The 25,237-nt window shown below is 55.1% G+C and overlaps 1 protein-coding gene across 9 annotated transcripts in view; it reads left to right on the forward strand.

Annotated features, from left to right (window-relative positions):
* The first annotated feature begins 467 nt into the window (after nt 1-467).
* Nucleotides 468-25,237, forward strand: part of Cdk18 (cyclin dependent kinase 18) — a 34,258-nt gene continuing 9,488 nt past the window's right edge. For 5 of the 9 annotated variants that reach the window (XR_013426489.1, XR_013426490.1, XR_013426491.1 and 2 more), the window contains exons 1-15: nt 473-781; nt 18,265-18,414; nt 18,607-18,749; nt 19,217-19,342; nt 20,090-20,146; nt 20,922-21,036; nt 21,185-21,297; nt 21,584-21,646; nt 22,310-22,433; nt 22,561-22,681; nt 23,377-23,474; nt 23,672-23,777; nt 23,888-23,930; nt 24,597-24,687; nt 25,011-25,088. Coding sequence is in view for 4 of the 9 variants with exons in the window: in XM_040277236.2 (XP_040133170.2) it covers nt 18,285-18,414; nt 18,607-18,749; nt 19,217-19,342; nt 20,090-20,146; nt 20,922-21,036; nt 21,185-21,297; nt 21,584-21,646; nt 22,310-22,433; nt 22,561-22,681; nt 23,377-23,474; nt 23,672-23,777; nt 23,888-23,930; nt 24,597-24,687; nt 25,011-25,088 (1,408 nt within the window). In the remaining 5 variants the exon portion in view is untranslated. Of the gene's footprint in view, nt 782-18,264; nt 18,415-18,606; nt 18,750-19,216; nt 19,343-20,089; nt 20,147-20,921; nt 21,037-21,184; nt 21,298-21,583; nt 21,647-22,309; nt 22,434-22,560; nt 22,682-23,376; nt 23,475-23,671; nt 23,778-23,887; nt 23,931-24,596; nt 24,688-25,010; nt 25,089-25,237 lie in introns of those variants that run through there. The other 4 variants (XM_040277237.2, XM_040277238.2, XM_005329504.4 and 1 more) reach the window with 4 other exon arrangements.

A 25,237-nucleotide genomic window follows, 5' to 3' on the forward strand; every position in this document is an offset into this window, starting at 1 on the left:
CACATCAGGGTGCTAAGTGCTAGGTCCAGAATCAGACTCAGAGGGTAGGATGGCTACATTTAGAGATCGCCATTCTTGGGGAATCACATATGGTGCCCTGGCCCCTGTCCTGGGGCGATCCAGTCTTGAGGGCCACATGCCCCTAGTCAAGGCTCTCAGGGACAGCCCTAGGAAGGAAACAGGAAGAGGCAATTGGACCCTGGTTCCCAGAGTGGGAGAAAGGGGTGGGCACCCGGACCGAGGGAGCCCTGGGGATTGGCAGCGGCTGTGGGCAGGGCGGGAGGGAGGGGGAGGAGTCAACTTGTACAGAGAAAAACTCTGGCGGGGGCCGGGCTTTTCCCTTCCTCCTCCTCCTCCTCCCTCCTCCTCCCTCCTCCCTCCTCTCCCCTACCTTCCTCTACCCCTCCCTTGCCCTCCCCGTCTCCCTCCTCCTCCTCCTCCTCCTCCTCCTCCTCCTCCTCCTCCTCCTCCTCCTCCTTCTCCTCGCCCTCCTCCTCCTCCTCCAGCTCAGGTTGCAGTTTCTCCGGGAGCCGCTCACCTTTCGGGAGCAGGGGAAGCGGCCCCGCGCCGGGGCAGGGACCCCAGCAGGGCGCAGGGCTCAGGGCGCAGGGCGCGGCGCCCAGCCCCGCAGTCTCCGGGCCGTGGCGGGCGGGCGCGCGGCGACCCAGGACACGCGCGGCGCGTCCCGCGGGAGGTGCGGTGAGTGCGGCCGGCGGACCGCGAGCTGCGAGCCGGGAGGTCGGAGGAGGGGGCACCGCGGCGCCCGGGGAAAGGAGCAAAGGTAAGCCGAGCGGCCCTTAAAGGCGCCGGTCTGCTTCGCCCCGGGGCGAGGGGTTGGAGGGCAGTGCCGGAGCAGCGAGGGGAGATCGGCGATCACGAGACGTGCGTGTGTGTGTTGAGGGGTGGGAGATGCCCTGGAAAGGCCACTCCCAAGTTCCAGGTGCCCTGGAGGGAAGGCTATTTCGCAGTCGCAGAACCCGCGCCCCGCAGGGACTCTCCATCTGGGACTCGCTTTGGCCCCCCGAGCTACCGTCGGAACCCTGCAAAGCAAAGTTTTCCACCCCGTGAGAGCTAGGCGTTTTCTAAGCGCCCTTCCTCTGGTAAGGGCAAGGGTCAGGAGTCCCTGGTGACCAGAGGACCCGAGAGTGTGGGGCCAGATCGCTGCCTTGAAGAGCTTTCTGGGCTCTGGTGAACTTTCCAGATCGGCAGCATGAGAGGTGGAGGGGGTGGGAGTCCAGAGCCCTGGAGAGAACGTGGGAGGACACGTGAAACCCTGCAGGTCCAGCGTCGCGGGTACGTGTTAAAGAGGGGCCGTTGGGGAATGTGCCTCTTCCTTCTCTGGACGCCTGGAAAGTCCAGAGGGGGCAGTGACACCCCCGCCCCATCAGCAGTGGACAAAGGGTTAAGGCAGCCGTGGGGAAAAAAGGGTGGGTGGCCTATTGGGCTAAGGAGGTGTGGCTTGAGAATTCTGCTGTCTTTGGGGAAGGCCATCAGGAGTCTGAAATCCGAATGGGGTATGGGCTGCAGGCATCTGTTTCCCAACCTGGAGCCAGGTTCCCTGAGCCGCTGCAGGCCTTGCAGTGGGAATTAGGCAAAGAGGCAGTGACCAATTTTCTGTGCTGTGGCGTAAACACTCTCCTAGGCACCAGTGATCTCTTAATTCTCTGAGACCTTCCTGACGGTGGGGATGGGAGATTTGGAGCTGAGGAGTGGGAAGCCTAGTCCCCAGAACCTCTTTGGCTCTGGGTGCTGCTATCTGCCCTGCATCCCCACCCCCAGCACAGCCTGAGCAGCCTGAGCAACCTTCCCTGGCTTTCCCCATCTGTGGCCTGTGGCTTGATCCCTGTGACTCACAGACACCACGGACTTGCCCCTTCCCTGTCAGCACCTTGTGAGATTTGGCATGTGAGGCCTCCCCCATCCAGGCATGGGCACACAGCCATTCCTGGACACTGACCTGAAGGAATAAAATCCTTGAGAACCCCTGGAACCTGACTGACAGGCATGTCCCCGGAAATCCCCCATACTCTGCCTTGGAAGGAGCCTGGGAAAATGTCGCCTGGGGTCAGGAGATTGCAAGAGGCTTGGGTTTGCATCCTGAAGGAATCTTAGAGAGAGGGTCACCTTGTCACAGCAAAGCTCTTTGCCTGTTACCTCCCGGAGATTCTGGATGACTGACTTCACCGCTGCCCCATAACCTGGGGGTGTCCCTGACCATGCGGTTCCTAGGACTTTCCCTGCTGGCTGCCCGTTACCCTGCAGGAGGCTAGAAGAAGCTCTCCATCTTCTTCGAAAACTCAGAGCAGATGGACATCGATAAGTTCTATTCCATTTCTGAATGCCTTCGTGACTGCTATTTATTGACCATCCACTGAGTGCCAAACAGTGTGTCCCAACAACTTTGTGAAATACGTGCTACTATTCCCATTTCACAGGCCAGGAAACTGAGACTGAGAGAAACTCTCCCAAGGTGGTGAGGAGATGGGATCCAGCCCACTTCATCCCTCCTCAAACCCCTGCCTCAGCACAGGCAGGTCCCAGGTCACTCTGGAGTCCCTCAGGGGAAGGAAGGATGGGGGTGGTGCTGTAAGTAATGGGGCTCCCCTTTGTCCCATGCCAGGGAGAACCAGGCTTCACCGTGGCTGGCAGGAGAGGGGACCAGATGTGGGCAGCAAGTAGGTTCCTAGGCTGGGATCTCATGAGAGACTTCCCCTGAGGTCTAGAGGAGAGGGGCCACCTTCTGGACAGGCCTCAGTCCTCGGTGCATTCGGCCCTGCCTGTGCCTTGGGAGCCGGCTTCCCACTGCAGGGCAAAGCATGGTTCTGCTATTCCCAGCCTCCTGTCCCACCCAGCCTCTCCTCTCTGGGATCACCTGTTTAGGACTTATCCTCCTTTTGATTCCTTCTTTCCTTCTCTAATTGAACTTGAGAGCTGAAGGGGAGGGCAAACCTCACTGGAATCCAGCTCTGGCCACATTAGCTGTTTGACTGCCCAAGCTGTGTGGCAGGGGACAAAGGGAGCCTCATTATTCACAGCACCCTTCCACCCTTCCTCCCCTGAGGACTCCAGAGTGGGCTGGGACCTGCCTATGATGGGAGGGGTGGAGAGTCCCCAGCAAGCTCCCGACCCCCAGCCTTTTCTTCACACATGGAGGGGACTCATCAGAGGAAGGATTGTTGAAGGAATTAAATGCTAATAACACACAGTGCCTACAGCAGAGCTACAGGAGTGGTCGTAGTCGCTACCGGGAAAGGAAATTTCCTGGTGGTGGCACTGGGGCTGGCTCTGCAGTAGAGACCAAGGCTGGCTTTCCTAACCCCATCAGGCCAAGCTGTTAGAAAGAATCCTTCTCGCTCCTCCAGGTTGGGGAGGAAGGTTCTAGATAAGAGGATGAGGGTAGAGTTGGATGGGAACCTTCCAGGAGGGACTAGTAGTATGTGTTAGTTTCCAGGGTCCGTCAGGTGGGCACAGGTAGCCGCAGAACCACCAGCCTCCTTCTCCGAGGTGCCTTTGGCAGGGCCTCCTTTTCCTGGGGCAAGAGGACCCTCTCCTTGTACTTAATTATTTGCAGTCCCTGTTCTGCTCTGTTGTCCATGAGGAAGTGGCTGGCCTCGATCCAGACCCACCTGATTAGCTTCACCCCTTTGGGAAAAAGTCACATATCTTTTCTCCAGCCCTGTCCTTCCATGACCCCTTTCTTCCCTTGTCCCGGACCCTTCGCCTTTGCCCTCCAGTTGTCCACTGCTGAATGGGCACTTTCCCATCTCAGGGGGTGGGGACAGACCAAGGCTAGTGTTGTCCCAGCCCCCACAGCTGTATGCAATGTACATGTGTGTGCATTTGCATGTGCATGCATGCGTGCGTGGGAGTGCTTGTACACACACACACACACACACACTCACACACACACACACACACACAACTTTGGGATGGTCAGGGGCCCAGGATCACTACAGGGTTGGGGCCAGGCCTGGCAGGAACTGGCCTGTCATGCAGCAGCAGATCGGGAAGAAGGAGAGCAGGGGCACTCTGAGCCCAGCCTGTCTGCAGGAGAGCCTATCTGCTCCTGAGGTCTCCACGGCTCTGTCTGCAGAGGAGAAGGGGATGGAGTAGAGTGTGAGGTCTGCCCTCAACTAATAGGGGTCTTGAAGCTCCCTGACAACCTGGATGATGCTGGTGATTCAGGACACCGTGCTCTGGGAACACTGGCCCAAATATTTGAAGGGACAGTGGTGAGATCCTCTTTGTTAGGACTCTTGTGTGTGTGTGTGTGTGTGTGTGTGTGTGTGTGTGTGTGCGCGCACGCGCGCGCGCGCTCCCCCCTCCCCCACCAATGCCTCCACTAAAGTCTTCCCTGGAGAAAGAGGGCTGGAGGCAGACAAGATGACCCAAATGTGGCACTTGACGTGTTCATTCATTATTATATGCCGCGTCCAGGTCTCCTGACCACCATGGGTGGAGGCGGCATAAGGACTTTGGGGTTGGTTTGGGGTTGGTTTAAACCCCGACTCTGCCACTCAGTAATTGGTTGCCTTAGGCTAGGTAAGGCATTACCTGACCATCCAAGTTTTATTATCATCCCCATTTTAACTAAGGAAACTGAAACTTTGGGATAGTCAAGGGGCCAACCAAGTTTCAGTTTCCTTAGTTAAAATGGGGATGATAATAGTATTACCTCATGTGGTTGTAGGGTTTCCAATGAGATAATGTCCATGACACTCCTATTATTATTGAGGGATGGTGGCACACAGAGTTCTTGGGCCATCCTTGGCAGTTACAGTGCCTTTGGCCTGTATTCTTTTTTCTGAAGTCAGGACCCCTGTGGACACCAGGGCTCAGGCCCCAAATTAGGAAGGAATTCTCTTCTTAAAATGTTTCTTCCCGCTGGGTGCGGTGGCTCATTCCCATAACTCTATCAACCCAGGAGGCTGAGGCAGGAGGATCACAAGCTAGAAGCCAGCCTCAGCAATTTAGTGAGGGCCCAAGCAACTTAGCAAGATCTTGTCTCAAAATAAAAAAAATAAAAAGTGCTCCTGGGTTTGATCCTCAGTATTAAAAAAAAGTTTTGGGCTGGGGTTATGGCTCAGTGGTAGAGCATTTGCCTCACATGCATGGGACACTGGATTTGATCCTCATAACCACATAAATAAATAAAATAAAGGTATTGTATCTGTCTACAACTAAAATTTTTTAATTTTTTTTTTTTTAAGTTTCTTCCCTCACTCTGGACTCTCTAACCATTTCATCATTCAGGCAAAGCTCTGGGGTGCATTGCGCCTGCACCCTTGCCTGCCTAAAGAAGCCTGCCCTTTATGTGTGGGGAGTCCCCTCAGGAACCAAGCTTTCTTCTGTCCTCTGGCCCTAGCCACCCAGCAGAGGAGACCTTTGCAGGGTGACTGGGCGCAGGAGGGGACATGGCTGTCCTGGAGGGATCTACTGCCTGGAAGCAGAAGTAATGGCAGGTTCTGTGCAAAGGGCATCCCTCATGACAGGAGCGTGGGGTCTTTAGGTTAGAGGCCAGTCAGGAGGTCACAGAGCCCCTCCCTGACCTGTGTGGAGCCCCATGGGCAGCATCCTCTGCCGTGGGTGGGTGGAGTGCCATGTTCTGTGCCATTTTCTTCCACCCCATGGAAGGTGGCCCTTGAGTGGGCTGCTATGGTGCCCATTGGCCCTGGGGGAGCAGAGGACGTTGAACTTCAGTGTCCCTAGTTCTGGTCTCCTCTCCACTCTGACATTTGAAGTAGCTTTGGGCAGGTCAATGCCCCTTCTAGGTCTTGCCTTCTTGGCCTGAAGAACAAGAGCACAGACCAGGGGATTTCTGAAGCCCCATCCAAGACTGTGGTTGGTGGCTCCAACTTTTGTCAGTGAGCCGTGCTCTGAAGCCCTGGGGGGAACTCGGCCTTCTGTTCCTCCAAACTTCAGAGCCCAGGGCTTTCCTCCATGATGCCTGGCTGCCTGGTCCTTGCCATGGCTCAGATGAGCAAGGAAACTCTAGAAGAGTCCACCCCTATCAGAGAGGAGGAGGAAAGTACTGAAGAAGTGAATACTGGATTCAAATGCCACAAAGGTACTGGTTGCTCACAGGTTGGCAAACCATGGCTCTCAGCCAAATCTTGCCTGGTTTTGTTATAGTCCATGAGCTAAGAAATAGTTTTCACAGCCGAGCACAGTGGCACATGCCCATAATCCCAGCAGCTTGGGAGGATTATGGGTATGAGGTTCGAGAGTTCAAAGCCAACCTCAGCAATTTAGTGAGGCCCTAAGCAACTCAGTGAGACCCTGTCTCTAAATAAAATTCAAAAAATGGCTGGGGATATGGCTCCGTGGTTAAGCACCCCTGGTACCAAAAAAGAAAAAGAAGAAGAAATAGCTTTCACATTTTTTTAAATGGTTGGGAAAAAATAAGAAGAAAAAAAAACAATATTTTGTAACACTTTAAAGAATTGTATAAAATTCATATTTTAATATTCTTAAATAATTTTTTCCTGTAATATAGCCACACTCATTCATTTTACAGGGTTAGTATTACATCATGGTCACAGAGCTGATGGCCTGCAGAGCCCAAAGTATGGACTGTCTTCTTTGTACCGAAGAAGCTTTCTGACCCCCCCCACCCAAGATAATCATAGCTCTCTCTCGGCCTTGCACTAAATCGTTCTGGAATCTCAGGCTAAAAATACTTTCTTTTCATTTAAAAAGCTGTGTTGCCATTTTCTTATTAGGTAAGCAATAAATGTTCATCGTGGAAGTGTTAGAAGATGCAGATGAGCAAAAAGGAGACAATAAAATCACCCGTAATTCTGCCACCCAGACATGTTGACCTCTTGCCCCCGGATGATACACGATGTGTCAGTGTTGGCCTGCGTGTGTGACAGTAACACGCATCCTGCCCCAGGTGTAGCATCTGCCCTCTTCACTTGGAGACACCTCTCGAGCTGGACCCTGGGGCCTCACATCTGAGACTCAGGGGCCTAGAGGGGCTGGAGCTGGGAATCTGGGAGCCCTCAGCACGTGGCGCGGGTGGTGGTTTCCACCATGGGAGAGGATGAGGTCACCCAGGAAATGGTGCAGAGGGAGGAAGCGCAAAGGGCCAAAGAGGGAACTCTGGGTGTGCCGGCATTCAGGGACAGGTAGAGGAAGTGAGTCCACCAGCTGTGGGAGGGAGTCCAGGGGTCAAGGTTTCATGGAGGCCAAGGCAGAGGAATATGAGATGCAGGGCATAGGACGGTGCCTGGTGCTGAGCAGGTGCTTCTGAAATGAGGAAGTGACTGGAAGAGGTCTCAAGGAGCCTGGACCCTGGGTGTGAGTGACACTGACAAGGGGCACTTAGAGAACAGAGAACAACTGTGGGCTGATGGAAAGTTCCCCAGAGAAGATCATGGCCGCAGGGGGAGCTGGGAGGCAGTACAGGTCAAGGTGGTCCGCTGGCCCAGCCTGGTGAGGGAGGCCAGGCAGCATCTAAAGAGCAAGAGGAGGGACGAGGCAGATGACCAGGGACCTGAGGACTGGTCAGAGGAGCCTGGTGGAGTTCCCGGGGGTGACCTGAAGCTCCAGCCACTAAGGTTGGGACAAGGAGGGCTGGAGAAGATGGCCAAGGGACATGGCCTCATGTGGGCCAGGCTGGTGGGACAGAGTATAAATAGGACTGTGGTGAAGGGATGCTGGGAAGTCCTCCCCTCACCCTCCCTGCTCATGAGATTCAGAGGTTCCCCAGGGATGCCAGGGCTCAGAGGCCCCTGCTGCTCTGTTGCTAAAGTTGGGCATGGAGAGAAACCCGGAGATGTGACTAAAGGTCCTTGACAGGCCATCAAGAAAGCTGGCATCCTTGCATCTGGATGCCAGGAGCGAAAGGGTGGCTAAGCTTGATGCCCTTTATCTCTTCTGTTTGTCTGTGTGGCTGCAGGTGGAAATGAGTGAGCTGTCCCTTTGGGACGTGAGGAGTACCTGAAGAGGTTGCAGACCTCTTTATAAGGTTTTGTTTTTAATTAATTATTCCTACATATTTATAAGTTTTGATGTGATGTTCTGATATATGTGTACATTGTGTAATGATCAAATTAGGGTAATTAACACCTTCTTCATCTCCAACATTTATCATTTCTTCATGGGGAGAATACTCAAAATCTTCTAGCTGTTTTTCTTTTCTTTTCTCTTTTTTTTTTTTTTTTTTACTGGAGATTGAACTCAGGGGCACTCAACCACTGAGCCACCTCCCCAGCCCTATTTTGTATTTTATTTAGAGACAGGGTCTCACTGAGCTGCTTAGCACCTCGCTTTTGCTGAGGCTGGCTTTGAACTCGCCATCCTCCTGCCTCAGCCTCTCAGCTGCTAGGATTATAAGCATGTGCCACCGCACCTGGCCCTTTCTTCTTCCTCTTTTTTTTTTCCATACTGGGGGCTGAACTCAGGGTATGCACCGCTGAACCAAATCCCCAGCCCTTTTTTAAAAAAATTTATTTATTTATTTTTTGTGGTGCTGGGGATTGAACCCACGTCCTTGTGCATACGAGACAAGCACTCTACTAGCTACCAGCTGAGCTGTATCACCAGCCCTGTTTTGTTTTGTTTTTTTTTAAAGACAGGGTCTTTTAAGTTGTTGAGGCTGGCCTTGAACTTGCAATTCTTCTGCCTCAGTCTCCCAAGTAGCTGGAATTACAGGCATGTATGCCTGACCTACTAGCTATTTGGAACTATGCAATACATAATTATTAACTAATCCTCCTACTGTGCAATAGAATACCAGAACTTATTACTCCTGACTCTAACTTTGTACCCATCGGCCAACATTTCTTCTGTTGCCTCCTACCTGCTCTCCAGCTCTGGTAACCATCACTCTACTCTCTGCTTCTTTTGAGTTCAATGTTTTTAGATTAAACATTGTCTCTCTGAGTCTGGCTTATTTCGATGTCCTCCAGGTCCATCTATGTCACAATTGGCAGGATTGCCTTCCTTTTTATGGTTTAATAATATTCCACTGCAGATGTATATCACATTTTTAAAATCCATTCAGCCAGGCACAGTGGTGCAAGATATAATCTCAGAAGTTCAGGAGGCCAAGGCAGGAGGATCACAAGTTCAAAGCCAGCCTGAGCAACTTAGTGCGGCCCTACGTAACTTAGTAAGAACCTGTCTTGAAATAAAAGTAAAAAGGTCTGGGGATGTGGCTCAGTAGCTAAATACCCCTGGGTTCAATCCCTGGTACCAAAGGGAAAAAATAAATCCATTCATTACTTGATAGACACTTAGTTTGTTTCATGCCTTGGTTATTGTGAACAATGTTGCAGTGAACACAGGAGAGAAGACCTCTCTGGCATACAGAGTTTAGTTCCTTTGGCTGTGTGCTTGGTAGTGGGATTGCTGGATTGTAGACTAGAATTTTGTAATATGCTGGGTGAGGTAGGTGGAGGTGCTGTTTTGAGGGTCTTTAAAGAGAGCTGCTAAAAGGAACAGAGAGGGCCTGCTCTGGCTGGTGGGCAGGGGGAACACAGACTTCGGGAGCAGGAGGATGTGGGAGGTGGAGGCTGTACCTTCTCTGGCCCCTGGCTCCTGCCTATGGTGTGGTCATGCACGGCTTCCCAGGGTAAGTGACACCTGAATTGATTTGAGAGTGGTTCCACCAAGGAAAAAATTGAGGAAGGGCATCTCAGGCCAAATAGTTGGCAGGTCCTACACACTCAGGACCAAGGCTCACAGAGGGCATCTTGTCCTGTCTTATCATTTGGAAATTCAGGTCCTCCAAGGTTACAGGCCAGCCTTAGCTGGTTCTCCAGAATGATCAAAAAGAAAATACGAGGCCTGGTGCAGTGATGCCTGCCAGAAATCCTAGGGACTCAGGAGGCTGAAGCAGGAGGATTGCAAGTTCAAGGCCAACCTGGACAGCTCAGTGAGACCCTGTATCAAAATACAAATATAAAAGGGACTGGATATAAAGATTAGTGGTAAAGTGCCACTGGGTTTAATCCCCAGAACCAAGGGAGAAAAAATATATATATCAGAAGATGCAATATCTGCCTCTATTCCTTGAGCTCAGGAAGCCAGAAGCAGCAGAAAAGTCCTCAGTAGGACTATGAGGAGCCCACACGGAGGGCTTAGGAGTAAGATTGTGAGGGTTAGGAGGGGCTATCTATAGGGGTCAAGACCAAGGCCTGAGCCTAGGTCATGCACCTGCCCAGTGAGGTTCTGAGACTCTGCCTCTAAGTGGTGAGAGCCCAGAAGTAGGGTCCCAGGGCCCTGCCAACTCCTTCCTCACAAACCTTGGAAGCCCCAGCTTTCTTCATATTGGGTGGGAATCTCTTGTTAGCATTTTTCTCATTCCATTTCACCCCTCACTGTCGCACCTCCAGCCCAGAGACCTCCACAGACCCCACTTGGGGAGTTGCTGCTGGTCGGGCAGCTGATCTTCTGGTCCAGCCTCCCTCTCATCACCCACTACCATCCAAGCCACGCAGAGGGTGAGAGAAGGGTCAGGTTATAGCTGAGGCCTTGAGTCACTGGTCATTTGTGGGTTCGTTCTGGGCCAGGCCCCATGTCAGGCTGTGGGTGTAATGATGAGTGAGACCCAGCCCTTGTCTGCTCAAGGGCAAACTGGGGAACTAGATAAGTCAAGTAGATAAGTCGAGTGCTGTGGGAGCGTGAGAGGGACCCTCACCTGGCTGGAGTCAGCAAGGCCCCAGGAGAGCCAAGGGGCACTGTGGCCAGCACCAGGGAAGAGGTCATGCCTGACTTGAGCCCTGAGGGATATCACGGCCCAGTTTGGGGTCCACACGGGCTGCTGTGGGTGCTGCAAGGAGGACGTGTCTAATTTTACCTTGAGGAAGGAGGTGTGGCCCTGCACAGCTTCCCAGGGGAAGTGACACTCAAGTTGAGTTTGGGAGTGGTTTTACCCAGGGAAAAATTGAGGAAGGGCATCCCAGGCCAAATGGATGGTCAGTGCAAAGCGGTAGGGAGGGAGGGGGGTGTTTTGTTTTGTTTTGTTTTTCTGAGAATGCCAAGTTCATTCCATCAAACTGGAACCAGAGGGTAGGAGCAAGAGCTGACCATCAAGAAGATGGTGATCTGAACACAAGAGGCCTGCTCTGTGGGTCCTGGAGCTGGAACTCTTCCTGAGGGCAGTATTAACTCCGGAGCATTTTAAACATGGGAGGGATATCACCAGAGAGCAGCTGAAGAAGTTAAGTCTGGTGCCTGATGGCATCTGGATTGGAGATTAGGTAATGTCCCCATTTAACAGACGAAGAAACTGAGACATGGGGTATCTCCCCAGGTCACAGTGCTAGTAAGTGGAGTTTCTTCTGTGACACCAAATGGTACTGAATTTTGGGGAGAAGGGCTGGACAGCATGTGGCCCTACTGTAGGATGTTTCTGATCAGACTGTACACAGTCTACCTCTGAGCTATACCCCCAGCACCAAATTAAAAAAAAAAAAAAAAAGACACTCTAGGGCCCAGGGGTGCATTTGTCCAAAGAAGCAGGGGCAACCCTGAGCCCAGACACTTCCCCTCCTGGCCTGGCTCCCTGCAGGTCTGTCTGGTTTTCTCCCACAAGGCCTTCCCCACCTGCTTCCTGCATTCCAAACAGAAGCTGTGGGAATGTTCTCTGGTTCCATCACCGTCCAGAGCGTTTGTTCCTCATCAGGGTGATTAGAGGCCTGTCTGTTCCCTTTGGTTGTGGCTATCCTGAGGGCCCCAGGCCTGCAGTCTCCCTCACCCAGTCTGGGGCAGGGCAAGGTCATTGGAGAGGCCTCCTGGGCTTCTGCTGCTGCTGCTGCTGCTAGAGCTGCAGACAGTTGGGGGGAAGGGGTGGTGAGGCTCCCCAACCCCCCCAGGTTTGTCCAGCTGTGCAGAGCAGGGTCTGTTGGAGGATGAAGGAAGAGATGGTATCAGCAGGCTCCCTGCGGCACAGTTCTCCCTGGGAGGAGGGAGTGTCTCTGAGGCCCAGCTCATGACGTCTGCAAACTTAGTTCTTTGAAACTCTCCCAAGGCCCAAAGTGGCCAAGTGATCAAGATCGGGGGCAGGAAGTGGGAGGCAAAGGGTATCATAAGGATCCAGGGTGTCAGTCAAGCTTTGGAACTAGGGTCAGACCCTGTGGGCTTTGGAAAGTAGACGGTGGCCAGTTATATCCTTCATCCCTTGTGCCTGAGCCTACAGAGACAGAAAAACAGAGAGGGACTTGGGGTAGTATCTACCCTGTTCTGGAACTCGGTAGGAGCTCAGCATGTGCCTATAAAGCAGACACTTGCTGCTGTGTGTCAACAGCACTGGGTGTAGGGATCCAGGCACCCTGGTGAGGGTGACAAGTGAGAAGTCACTCCCCATCTGAGGAGGGCCCTGGTGGTCCTGGAGGGCTGGAGAAGCTTCTGGAGACCCAAGAAACCTGAGCTGCATGTAGGGGCTTCTGCTGGGCAAAGCCAGTGTAGTAGGAGTGAGGGGGGGCTTGGTCTGGGAGGAAGGAACCCCAGATCTTGAAGTTAGGCTGGGAACTTGGGGCTCATGCAGGTGGAAGGCAAAGGGGTGGCTGGAAAGGGTTTTCTGAGTCGTCCCCAAGCCTGGTCCCTAAGGTGAAGGGGTGAAGCCTACCCTCTTTGCCTCACTGCACCCGGAAGCTCTGGCAGGCTGAGGCTACTTCCAGGTCCCCTGCCTGCTCGGCCAACTTCCTGCTCTGCCAGGTTGGGGTCTCCCGGGAGCCCAGCCTCCTGGGGTCCAGGGAGCAGAAGGCTGAGAATACGTACCACCTGGACCATGGCCCCCAGAAGCTGGCCTGACCTGCCGTGTGGAACTTTCTTCCCTTCTGAGATGGAGAAGGAGACCTGTCCCCCAGGGCACTGGCCCTGTCCTATGTGGCCCTGCAGAGTTGTCTAAGCAGGGGGACCTGCCTTCCTGGCCTCTCCCCTTCTCAGTCTGGTAGTTCAGGCCTGGAGGTAGCGGCCATGATTCCTGCTTCCTGCCCCTCCTCCATCTGGGGTCTCAGCACCCAGGGAGAAGAAGTCTGGAGGGATGTTTGATGACATCTCTCCGGAGCCTTCTCTCTGGCAGCTCCTTCTGTCTGAGCAGGCACTTGAGAGAAGAGGGCCATCAGTTCCTGGATGCTGTCCTGGTGCCGCTCCTGGCTCAGCTGCTCTGCTCAGGTGTCGTTGGACATGGACTTACCACCAGCACCTTCACCCCCAGAGCTCCTGGTCCCCACCGGGGACTGCTCCATCTTTCTGGTTGCTCAGCCAGATCCTCTCAGGGTCATGCATGCTTGGCTCCCTTCTCATACCCCAAATATAACCTATCTGCGAACTCCTGGGGCTCCTCCCGGCTCCAGCCTCTTCTTACGACCTCCACAGCTCTTGCTGGCCCCCGCCACCACCACCTCCACCTGGATCACTATAGCAGCCTTCTGCCCCTTGTCCACAGCAACGTCTTAACACAGCAACCAGAAGGAGCTATTAAAGTCTCACTGGGATCTTGTCACTCATCTGCTCAAACTCTGGGAGGCCCCACACAGCCGCTGCACACTCCCCTTTGGCCTCCTCTCCAACCACACTTTTGTAGAACATGGAAGACCTACGCCTGCCTCAGGACTTTTGCATCTGCTTTTTTTCCTTGCCAACCTGCTTCCCCCAGATTCTGCAGGAAGCTTCATCCCCTACACCTACCGGGAACTATTTCTGAGACGCTACCTTCCCCGGAAGGCCTCAATGACCCGATTTAAACTTGCAACACGGCGTACCTCCCACGCCGTCCTCTTTCCTGCTGGATTTCCCTTTATTGCACTTGTCGCCGTCCACTATGCATTTGATTTGTTTATATTTTACTGTCTGCATCTCTCACCTCCATTAGAATGGACAAGGGCAGGGGCTGGGGATCTAGTTCAGTGATGGAGCAGTTACCTAGCACTTGCAGGGCCTCGCTTCCGTCCTGGGGAACTTTTTAGGCAGGGGCAGAAATGAGTGTCTGTCTCCTTCATCCAGGATTCTCAGGGCCTCCCCCAGTGCCCGGCATGTCGTGCATGTTCAACAAATCATTGCCGAGAGCCAAGGCCATGGGGGAGTACACCATGTGGCCATGGCTCACGGGTGGCGGCACTGGGAGCCTGCACTGGGGTTGTCTGGCTGTGACTCAGTGTGTGGCGGGGACACCTGGAGGGGAGATCAGCACAGGCCACCGGAGGGCACAGAGCTGCCAGGGCTCCGTGAGGAGAAGGGAGCGATGTGGGCACCGCGTGTGCTCTTGGCAGCAACCGGGAAACTGCCGCATGACTTTGAGCAAGTCACCGCCTCTCCTGGAGCCTCCGTGTCCGGCTGAGTGAGAGTGGGAGTGGAGGCTGCGTGGAGCCTCCCCTGCGGATACTCCTGCAGCCTGGCCCTTCTCGCTGATGCACGGTGGCCTCCGGCAAGTGCTCCGTTTCCTCCCGATGTGGCTGCTCCTTCCTCCTTCTGTGCCACCCGCTTTTTGGGCACCAACAGGAAGTGCTGGGCAGTCAGTATGTGCCCAGCAGGAAGTGAGGGAGGGAGGCTGGGAGGGTCCCCTGCTTCCCTGGGGCTCTTTGCCCACCCACCTCTGCTGCGGTCCCCTCCTCCATGCCGGGCCAGCACCCTAGACGCCTGTTGCTCGCTTCCCCTGGCACCAGTTGCACGGGGACAGCCCCAGATGGCTCCCTGGCCCAGGGACAAAGGCCACACTGTGCCTGGCCCTGGGCTGGCCTTAGGCTGGGTCACACTGAGCCCTTCTGTCCCAGTTGGGGGTGAGGGGCAGACAGCACCAAGGTGACAGGCCTTTTTCCTGTTTCCCTTCCCCCTCAGCCCCCAAATCTAAGGAGCTGACTCTCCCAAGGGAAAAGTGACAGAAGCATCTTGTGTCTTGAGTTAGGGAACAACAGATCATTCACTGCCCAGTCTGCCCTGTCACACCCAAGGCCCTGCCGGGTTCAATACCCTGATTGTCCCCAGTGGAGAGAGACGTCCCACTCTCTGCTCGGGTCACCACCGCCGCCGCCTGCTCCCCTGTCACCATCAGGAAGTCCATCCCTGCATCTGACCTCCATCCCTCCCGCTGCAGTGACAGCCACTTCCTCTTGGTCTCTTCTCCAGCAGGTGGAGAGCAGCTGGTCCCCATCCCTCTGCAGCACTTTGGCCCTACATTCCTGCTCCAGTCAGCTGCCCCCAGCTCCGCCCTCCCTTTGGCTCCCTGTCCCACCCTCTACCCCACCCCAGGCTGAGAGCTGGCTCCACCATCCGAACTGAACCCGGGGAGCGGGTGTGATTCAGGGCCGGTTGTGGTTGTCCTTTGTCCGGCAGAAACTGGGGACCCCCCTCTCAGAGGGTTGTAATGAGCTCCCCTCCCCCGGTGCCACAAGCCAGAGCCAGGGTGTGAGATTTATGGCCGCTACTGGTAGATTCCTGAGCCACCAACCCAACAGGCCATCCCATAAATCCCAGACGGCAAGATGGTTTTATGAGGAAGCCTTGTTTTTAGAAAGGGGTGTGGCTGGTCCCTCCTGGCAGAGCTCAGACCTCAGGGAGCCAAGTGCCTGCCTCCCCTGCCCCCACTAGGGTGACCATGACCAGGGCTGGGAACATCAGGCTGTGAACCACAGAAGTGCCTGTTTCTGGGACAGTGATACTTCCTCTTCCAGAGGGATCTCCTGCTGCACTGGGCCTACCTCCAGCCCCCACCCCCAATCTGAGGGTGTCCCACCTCAGCAGAGGGAAGGCTGGAAACCTGGGCACATAATCAGCCCTGACTGGGACTCCAGATGATTCCCAGCTATGGGCTCCGTGTGCAGGTCATTGGAGAGACTGTCTAAAAATGCATTTTCCGCCGGGCACAGTGGCACATGCCTGTGATCCCATCTACTGAGGAGGCCGAGGCAGGAGGATGGCAAGCTCGAGGCCAGCCTGGGTAACAATGAGAACCTGCCTCAAAGAATGCATTTTCCTTGCCTAGCATACTCCAGGCCCTGGGTTCAACCTCTAGATCACAGTGGCAAAAAAAAAAAAAAAAAAAACCAGAAAATAAAAAATAAAAGAAAGCATTCTCCCAGGCACCAGCCTCCAAGCCTTAAGAATTTGAGAGTGAGACCCAGACATTTGAATTTTTTTTTTTATTTTAACTTTGCTCCCTGGTGATGCTGATAGCCACTTTTGCAAACAATTCATCTGTACAAGGATATCTCTGCTCTCCTTTTTGGCTGGAAAACGAGTCACCACGTAGGGCATGTCTGACACTTCTTGTCATATATCCTGCCACCAACATGAAGCCTCCATCTGGGTCACCTTGGCTGGAGGCTGCACACCGAGGTGTGGGACAGGGTGGCTGTCCTCGGGGAGTTTCTGTCAGTGACAGTCCTGCAGACCGTGGACTTGCGACATCACTCAAAGGCCCTGAGAGTGGCAGAGGCTGGCTGGCAGGAATGAGTCTGGGGATGGAAAGAGTCTAAGGCTCGTGGGCTTTGGCAAGGAAGCTGGGAGAAGAGTTCTCTGCTAGCCTGTCTTGGAAGGAGGCATCACGAGTCCCTGAATCCCTTGAGAATAGGAACCACGCATCTCTCACCTCTCTAACCCCAGGGCCCAGCACCCTGTAGCATATAGGTGCTCAGTCTATGGCATGTTGAGCTGACCTGAGGGACACCTCAGGGCCTCATGGCCTCATGCCGCAAAATACAGACCCGAGGCTTCTCCTCTGGGAGGTGCTGGCCTGGGCTCAGGCAAGCTGGAAGGCCACAACTGAGCTATGTTTGGGGGCAGCCAGAAGCATGCAGTGTCAGAGGGAGAATCCAGGCTGGCTGAGGACAGAAGGACATGGTTATTAAGCAAAGCAAACATGTTACTGACCCATAATCCCTTAAAACTGGGAGGGTTCAGGAGGGGTCTGGTTTCCTTGGCAACTAGGTGCTGGCCAGGGGCAGGACTGAGCATCCTCCAGGAATGGTCTGTGCCTTGCATGGGACTGTAGGGCGGCCCCTCCCATCACAGAGTGACCCTGGTGCCTTCTTAGGGTGGGGAGCTTGGGTAGCCTTTTGGTCCAGGGCCTCCCCTGCAGTCGAAGGCTATATGGTAAAACAGGATGAGGGGACAGCTGCACTGGGAGCTTATGAAACCAGGAAGGGAAGGAGAAGGGAGGGGAGGAGAGATGGGAAGCCCCACTTTGAGGTTTCAGAGCCAGGGGGAGAAAGAGGAGTCTGGGATGGAGCAGTTAGCAAGGGTCATTGGCAGGCCAGGAGCCTGTCCTCTTATACTGAGGCCAATAGGAGCTAAGCAGCCAGGGAGGGGGACTTTTCTGGCTTGGGAAGGGGCCCTGGAGGTGAGGGTAGCCCCCCGCCTTGTGTTCTTGGTGGAGGACACCCTGCCTGCTCAGCAGACTCTGGCTTGGGAGGGGCCAGAAGGGCTCTGACCTTTCCTTCCCTGGGGCCTTCTCTGTTTCCGGCAAACTTCTGTATTTCCCCTGGGACCTTCAACTGCTCCTGGCCTCCATATTTCAGCTAGAGAGAGCTAGGGCTGGGCCCGCTCCTGGGCTCCTTCCCTCCTTCGCTCCTCTCCTCTCTTTTCCGGACTCCTGTGGCCCAGGGCAAGCCAGACAGACTTTTCCAATACCAATATCAGGGTGAAAAGGAGGCTGGGACCAGATGGTGTCCTAGGGGTGCAGACCATGCCGACGCTGGGCTCGTGGGCATGTATCAGTGTGGCTCCCTGACTGCTGACCCTCTGAAGCTCCTGCAAGTGGACAAAGAGCTGCTGGCCTGAGGAGCAATTCTGGCCCCCTCCCTGCCATGCCAGCCCTCCCCTGAGAACTCACTAGACCCTCAGCAGCCAAAGAGCTGGCATGGCAGGAGGGGTCCTGAAGGACCCCCTGCACATCGTGCAAACTAGGCAATGTTGTGACCATCTCCCCAGGGAAAGGATTGGGGAGGGGGCTGAAAGTCACTGGGAAGAAGGAACTGGGTTAGGTCCCACCCCCTGGACTCTGGTTAAGAAGTCACAATTCTGAGCCAGGCACAGTGGTGCACGCTTTTTTAATCCCAGCGGTTTGGGAGGCTGTGAAAGGAGGATCACAAGTTCAAAGCCAGCCTCAGCAACTTAGCAAGGTCCTAAGCAACTCGGCAAGACCCTGTCTCTAAATAAAATACAAAAAGGGCTGGGGATGTGCTCTGAGGCTAAGTGCCCCTGGGCTACACACACACACACACACACACACACACACACAGAGTCAATTCTGCAGTGTGCAGGGCTGCAGAGCTTGGTGGGAAGAAGAGCAGCCCCCAAATGTGGATTTGGTTCCAGGACTCCGCTGCTGGTCCCTGATGATCATGAACAAGATGAAGAACTTTAAGCGCCGGTTCTCGCTGTCAGTGCCTCGCACGGAGACCATCGAGGAATCCTTGGCTGAATTCACCGAGCAGTTTAACCAGCTCCACAACCGGAGGAATGAGGGTAAGGGGTCAGGCCACTCTGCGCTCTCCTACCCCGACTTTCCAGAAAGCTCCTGCTTGCCCTGCCCACCAGCCACCAGCCACCACAGTTCCCCACAGCCTTTGGGGAGAAGGACAGGTCCGGTGGGCAGTGGGGCCTTCCTCCCCCTCTGGCAGACTGGCAGGGAGGGGCCCTGATGCCTGTCCCTCTCAGACCTGCAGCTCAGTCCTCTTGGCAGAGACCCTGTACCGGAGCCCAATGCCTTCTCCCCTACAGACAGCGGGGAGGAGCCCGGGCAGCTGTCCCCTGGCACGCAGTACCAGCGACGGCAGAACCAGCGTCGCTTCTCCATGGAGGTGAGGGAACTCTGTCTTTACTCCACCTCTGCGGACTATAATCTCCTGGTCTTTAAAACTGTTGTCGTGAGGATTAAATGAATTGATATTTGCCAAGTGCTTGGAATATTCCTGGAACGTAGCAAAGGCTAGACAACTTGACTGTCGTTCTCGTGACTCATCGGCACGTGCCAAAAATATGAAAAATAGGCTTACAGCATTACCGTGTCTGAAGGCAGAGATTAATGTTCTATAGGTGGCCCAGAGAGGGGAAGGAAACTCCTGAGGCCACACAGCAACCCTTGGGTATTCACATGTGACTCTGAGCACACCCTTGAAGCAGCCGTGAGCCTGGGGTCACGGCCTGTGGCTTGGTTCTGCTACGGTTGCTATATACAGACCTGGACCAGAGTGAGGATCAAGGGCCCTGAGGTCTTAGCTACCCCTGGAGCCAAAGCAGTGACCCCATCTCAATCTGGTCACCACAGGACATCAGCAAGAGGCTGTCTCTGCCCATGGATATCCGCCTGCCCCAGGAATTTCTCCAGAAGCTACAGCTGGAAAGCCCAGATCTGCCCAAGCCTCTCAGCCGCATGTCCCGCCGCGCCTCTCTGGTGAGTCCAAAGAGGGTCAGAGGTCCTGAGGGTGATCTACCCTCTTTCCAGCATCACTTACTTATCAGTCCTGACTTTGTCCCAACTGTGGACTGTAGTGGTTTCCAGAAACATTCCTGGGCTTCTGGTGCCACCTGCTGGCCTCTGGATTCAAATAGATGTCCCACCCGTTCAGATGATCCCACCTGTTTAGACTGACAGGCCAGCTGTCATGTGCTTCTCCGTCCTGCCTGCCTACCAGATCTGTGGGGAGCATTGTACAAAACACAGACTCCGGGCCCCACTCCAGACACCTGCAGAATTAGCTTCTGGGTGGGGCCCAGGAATCTGTCTTGCTCCGAGTTGGCAACACCTGAGCTAGAAGAGGTGTGCCCATGAGAGAGTGCTGGCGAGGCACGTTCTGACCCAGACACCACCGCGCGAGGCAGAAAAAGACCCAGCGCCTGCCCAGAGGGACCTAGTTATCTGAGCAAGACAGACAGGGGATTGAGGTGGGCAGCAATCCCAGGTGCAGAGCTCTGGGTCCCACACCCCCCAATGTCATCGGAGGAAGAAACTCTCACTTCAAGGGCCGTCTCCACTGTCACAGGGATGAAGGGAAAAGAAGAGGAAGGATTTGAGGCTGTCCTCACCTCTGCAGATGGGGGTCTCACTCTCTTTCCTCCCAGGGGCTGGAGGTGGGGGAGGCGGGCAGTAGGTGGGGTTGTGGGGACTTTCCATCTCAGAGCACCTGTGTCTCCCTTTCAGTCAGATATCGGCTTTGGGAAACTGGAAACGTACGTGAAGCTGGACAAACTGGGGGAGGTAAGTGGCTGGGTTTGGTCTCCTCCTGGTAGCCATGCCAGGGCATGTGGGCCCTGCCCCCTCCACGTTGCCTGCCCCACCAAGGCACATGACCTTGGCCTCCTGGCCAACCTTTAGCAGGCTTTGCTGTGAGCCTTGACCCTGAATGAGGGCATGAGGACAGTAGCCCATGGGCTCTGAGCACAATCTAGCCTTTTCTTCTTGCAAGTACTTCCGGCCGAGATTTAAATCCCAAGTCTGCTGTTCACTAGCGCTGTGACCTCTCTCTGCCTCAGTTTCTCCTGCTCAGTGGTGATAGTGACTGTTCTACCTCCTAGGGTTGTTGTGAGGACCGAGTGGGTCACTACAATAAGCTTATGTACAGCATTTAGACATTGCCTGGCACCTAGTCAGGGTATGTCCCTAAACTATTTCTGTCACCACTGTGTCAGGCTTTGTGTTACAGGCCTGAGGTGGGCGCAGGGAGGAGGAAGGCCTTTTCCCTCAACAGGTTCAAAGAGGAGACCTGCGTGTCAACATCAATATGATATGAGGAAGAACAAAGCTGGCGTTATAATTAGGGGCCACTCGGCATGCTGGGGCTGGAGGAGGGAGCAGTGTTCTGCCCAGCAGGTGTTAGGGTGCTCCACAGAGGAAGTAGCTTAGGGAAAACCGAATTCCAGGGAGGGGAAGGGTGCTCAGGTAGAAGACCCAGCCCATGCACAGGGACAAAGGGAAGGCCCGGGACAGTGTGCCATGAACGTTCCTGGGGCTGACGGCTGGCTCTTCATCCTAGGGCACCTATGCCACGGTCTTCAAGGGGCGCAGCAAGCTGACAGAGAACCTGGTAGCCCTGAAGGAGATCCGGCTGGAGCACGAGGAAGGGGCGCCCTGCACTGCCATCCGAGAGGGTACAGTGTCACAGGGCCCTGCATGCCCCTGGGGCTTCTTGGAGGAGGCATCGGCCACTTGGGCCCCAGTGGGAGCCCGGGGTGGGGGAGCCACTGTTAACCCCAGGAAGACAGGGTGTGAGGGGTACGTGGGGCCCTGGGGACCCAGGCGGGCCTGTCTCTCCAGTGTCTCTGCTGAAGAACCTGAAGCACGCCAATATTGTGACCCTGCACGACCTCATCCACACAGACCGCTCCCTCACCCTGGTGTTTGAGTACCTGGTGAGCTGGGCTGAGACTAGCAGCCTCTCCCCCTTGCGGCAGGGGTGGGGTGTGGCAAGGGACAGGGGGGACGAGGGAGTGGGAGAGGTGGGGCAAGGGGCTGCCCAGGCCTTGTTCTAGAATCAGGCTTTCGGATGCTCCTGTGCAGCAGTGGGTCAAGGGCTCAGGCTTAGGGGCGACTTGGAGCCAGGGACCTGTCCTGAGTCTTGGGCTCTGCCCAGACCTCAGTCTGATCTACTCAGTCTATTCAGGTCAACGCAGAACTGAGTCAGGCTCTGTGTTCCAGGACAGTGACTTGAAGCAGTATTTGGACCACTGTGGAAACCTTATGAGCATGCATAATGTCAAGGTGAGGGCCTCCGAGGCAGGGGTCCCCACCTACCGTGACATCCCCCTTCCCAAAAGCCCAGCAAGGGAGCCCACTCTCACACCAGGGCCCCGGTTCCCCCAGCTACTGTGTTTGCTCAGACCTTCAAATGCGGGAAGCAGGGAAAGCCACTGCCATTCAGTGAGCCCAGGAGCTGGGCCGAGTGCCTTACCCCAGGAGCATGGAAAAAATGCCCTCCCCGACTGTCTAGCTGTTGATGTAAAACCCTTCTAACTCGGAGCATCTGTTTCCCCACCTGTCAAATGGGAGCATGAGCTACCTGCCAGAATGAAGAGAGGCTTCTGGGGAAGCTGGGAGGGATGGAGAGCCTCTTCTGGTATTTTGTTAAAGAACCAAGAGCATACATCCCCACACAGGCAGGGGACCCAGTGTGCCTCCCGCCATACCCCTTGGCTGGAGAACTCTTGGGCATCCTGCAAACTCACTGGCTCCTCTCCACAGCTGGGGCCCTCTGGTCTGGTGGGATTCCCTGTTGTGCATGGGGACCAGGATGGGGCTGCAGGGTGGGTAGGAGAACCAGGTAGCTTCTCCAGGGACTTTCCTGACCTCACCCCAAGTCCCTGCCCCTGTTCCAATCCCAGCCTTACAGATGGGACACACTCCTTTCTCTTCCCTCCTCCTTAGATTTTCATGTTCCAACTGCTCCGGGGCCTGGCCTACTGTCATCGACGCAAAATCCTGCACCGGGACCTGAAACCCCAGAACCTGCTCATCAATGAGAGAGGCGAGCTGAAGCTGGCCGACTTTGGTGAGGCGAGGGTGGGGATGTGACATCACCGAGGTGCACAGCTTCTAAGGATGCTGGTGCTGCGGGAGGGCTCTGGTCTGCCCAGAAGTACCTGTGAGCAAAGGTTATGTGATATGTCTGTTCCTAGGACTGGCCCGGGCCAAGTCGGTGCCCACAAAGACCTACTCCAACGAGGTGGTGACCCTATGGTACAGGCCCCCGGATGTGCTGCTGGGATCCACAGAGTATTCCACCCCGATCGATATGTGGTGAGCAATCAAGGGTGGAGGGGAGGAAGAGGGGCTGTCCACACCCCTAGACTCTGGAAAGAACTGCCAGGCCTCCTTGATGAAGCCACGGGGCTCCCTCCTGCACTGGATATTAAAAAATTAAGTGTGGCACAGATCAGGGTTTCTCCAGCTTAAATAAAGGCTCCAGCACTGTGCTTAGGTCATACCCCCCAAGGGGTGTGTAGGGGGAGGATACTGGAGGGCCCCTACAGTAAATATGAATCTTCTCCAAGCATCAGTCCTTGTGAAAATTTTGAAAAGGACAGGATACATTATTTTTCTGTTAAAATTAACAGATATATGATTTGGGATAAAATGAAAAACAGCCCAAATCTAAAGCTAACACATAGGTTTCTGCTGAATAGCCACTGTGTGTTTGCCCCCAGGGCTCCCTAGAAGTCCTGTTGAAAGAACTGCTACTTGGGCAGTGCACACTTATACCTATTAAGGGTGAAAGGGAAAGGGCACACCTCCTAGTGCCCATGGCAGCCCCCAGAAAGGGGCTGTAGTAAGAAACTGGGTAATTCTAGGAGGCTCCTCTGTCCTGAGCCACCCCCACCCCTACCTTGACCCCTCAGCCATCTGTGGCAGGGTGACCTTGGTACCCTGGTGGAGCAACCTTAGTAAGGCATGCTGCCCCATCCTGATGCCACCCTGCCCCTTGCTCCCCGCAGGGGCGTGGGCTGCATCCACTACGAGATGGCCACCGGGAGGCCCCTCTTCCCGGGCTCCACAGTCAAGGAGGAGCTGCACCTCATCTTCCGCCTCCTCGGTTAGTCTCCTGCCGCTCCCTCCCTCTCGCCACCAGGGGGCACTAGAACTCTTCCAGTCCAGGCGCAGGGACACCCTGGGAAGAGCCGCTCATCTCAACCGAGCAGGGACCTCTTGGCCTCGGTCATTCTTGGCTGCCTCCTTTGACACTGCACCCCTCACGTCGGTCTTCACCCCGCCCGTATCTCTTCTCTGCAGGGACCCCTACAGAAGAGACGTGGCCCGGCGTGACGGCTCTCTCCGAGTTCCGAGCCTACAACTTCCCGGGGTACCTCCCGCAGCCGCTCCTCAGCCACGCCCCCAGGTAGCCACGCCCCCGGTAGCCACGCCCCGCTGCGGTCCAGGCTCTGAGTCCTGGAGTGGCCCCTCCCCGCCCTGCCCTGCAGCGCAGGTGCCAGCTCCTCCTTCTTGCAGGTTGGACACGGATGGCATCCACCTGCTGACCGGCCTCCTCTTGGTAAGTGCCCCACCATCACCGTTGAGCCCAGGAAGAGGCAGCCGGAGAGCCCAAGCCCCAAGTTCCCACCCCTGCCCTATGCCCCAGTTTCTTGAGGCTCATAGTCTCCCCCGCGATCTGCGCCCCCAAGGCCCAGGAGGAGCGCTGGTTTCCATACCCTGCCTTTGAAGACAGCTTCACATTCCAAATCCTAGTTCAGATCTGCTTCAGAGCTGGGTAGCTTTAGGCATGTTCCAGAGGACTTTTCTGTGCTTCCATTCCCTCAACTGCAAGATGGAATGAATGATTCATACTTTACAAGGTGCTCTTGAGCAAACAGTGAGATCGTGGGATGCAAAGTGTTGCAAACTATAGAGGACAGTTATTGGTCTTACCCACGAACATTACCACTATTTCGGGTGATGATCTTGGTTGTCTTAGAATCTGTTTCAATCTCAAGATCAATTCACTCCCCTGAAGTCCTTTTTATGTGAGCTGGACACCTGGGAACCTGAAGTCTGAGACTGCCCAGGATTGGGTCAGTGGGGGCCTGTGTCTGACTCCAAGGGCTCCTCAGGATAGATTCTGCCCACCCATCTTGGTGATCTAACTTAGCATAGGAGACACTGCCCATAGGGGCCTCCATGTCCCCCAGCTGGGACCCAGTAGCCCACCCTATGCTTTCAGTATGAATCCAAGAGTCGCTTGTCAGCAGACGCAGCCCTGAGTCACCCCTACTTCCGGTCTCTGGGAGAGCGAGTGCACCAGCTGGAAGACAGTGAGTATCTAAGGGGCCAGGACCATCCCAGAATCAAGGAAAGCTGGCAGCAGGAGTGGGTGGGACAGCTGTAACAGAGAGTCCAGAGGCCCAGTTCCCACTGAGCAGCCTTGGGCGTTTGGCTCCCCCGCCCCTCTAACTAAGGGGGCAGACTCTCAGATCTGAATGGTTGCTGAAGTGCTGGGTTAAGTCCTCCTGGGCCAGTCCTGAAGGGCTACCCAGCCAGGGTGCCCTCAGCTTCATGGACTCAAGGGGATGAGGGCAGCAGGTTCCAGGAACCAGGTCTGCTCTACCCAACCCGCTCCCTCTCTTCTCTCATCCAGCTGCCTCCATCTTCTCCTTGAAGGAGATCCAGCTCCAGAAGGACCCAGGTTACCGTGGCTTGGCCTTCCAGCAGCCAGGTAAGGCCTCATGCCTCCCAGCGGCTCCCCTTGGTAAAGGAGGCCAGGCAGGCTACCACTCCCCAGTGGGGACCTCCCTCTCAAGGAATAGAGATGAGCCCAGAAGCTCCCTGTGTTAGGAAGTCATCATGGTCCCTCCTCAACCCTGT

This window comes from Ictidomys tridecemlineatus, chromosome 10, assembly GCF_052094955.1.
Source record: "Ictidomys tridecemlineatus isolate mIctTri1 chromosome 10, mIctTri1.hap1, whole genome shotgun sequence".
In the NCBI taxonomy this organism is placed as follows: Eukaryota; Metazoa; Chordata; class Mammalia; order Rodentia; family Sciuridae; genus Ictidomys; species Ictidomys tridecemlineatus.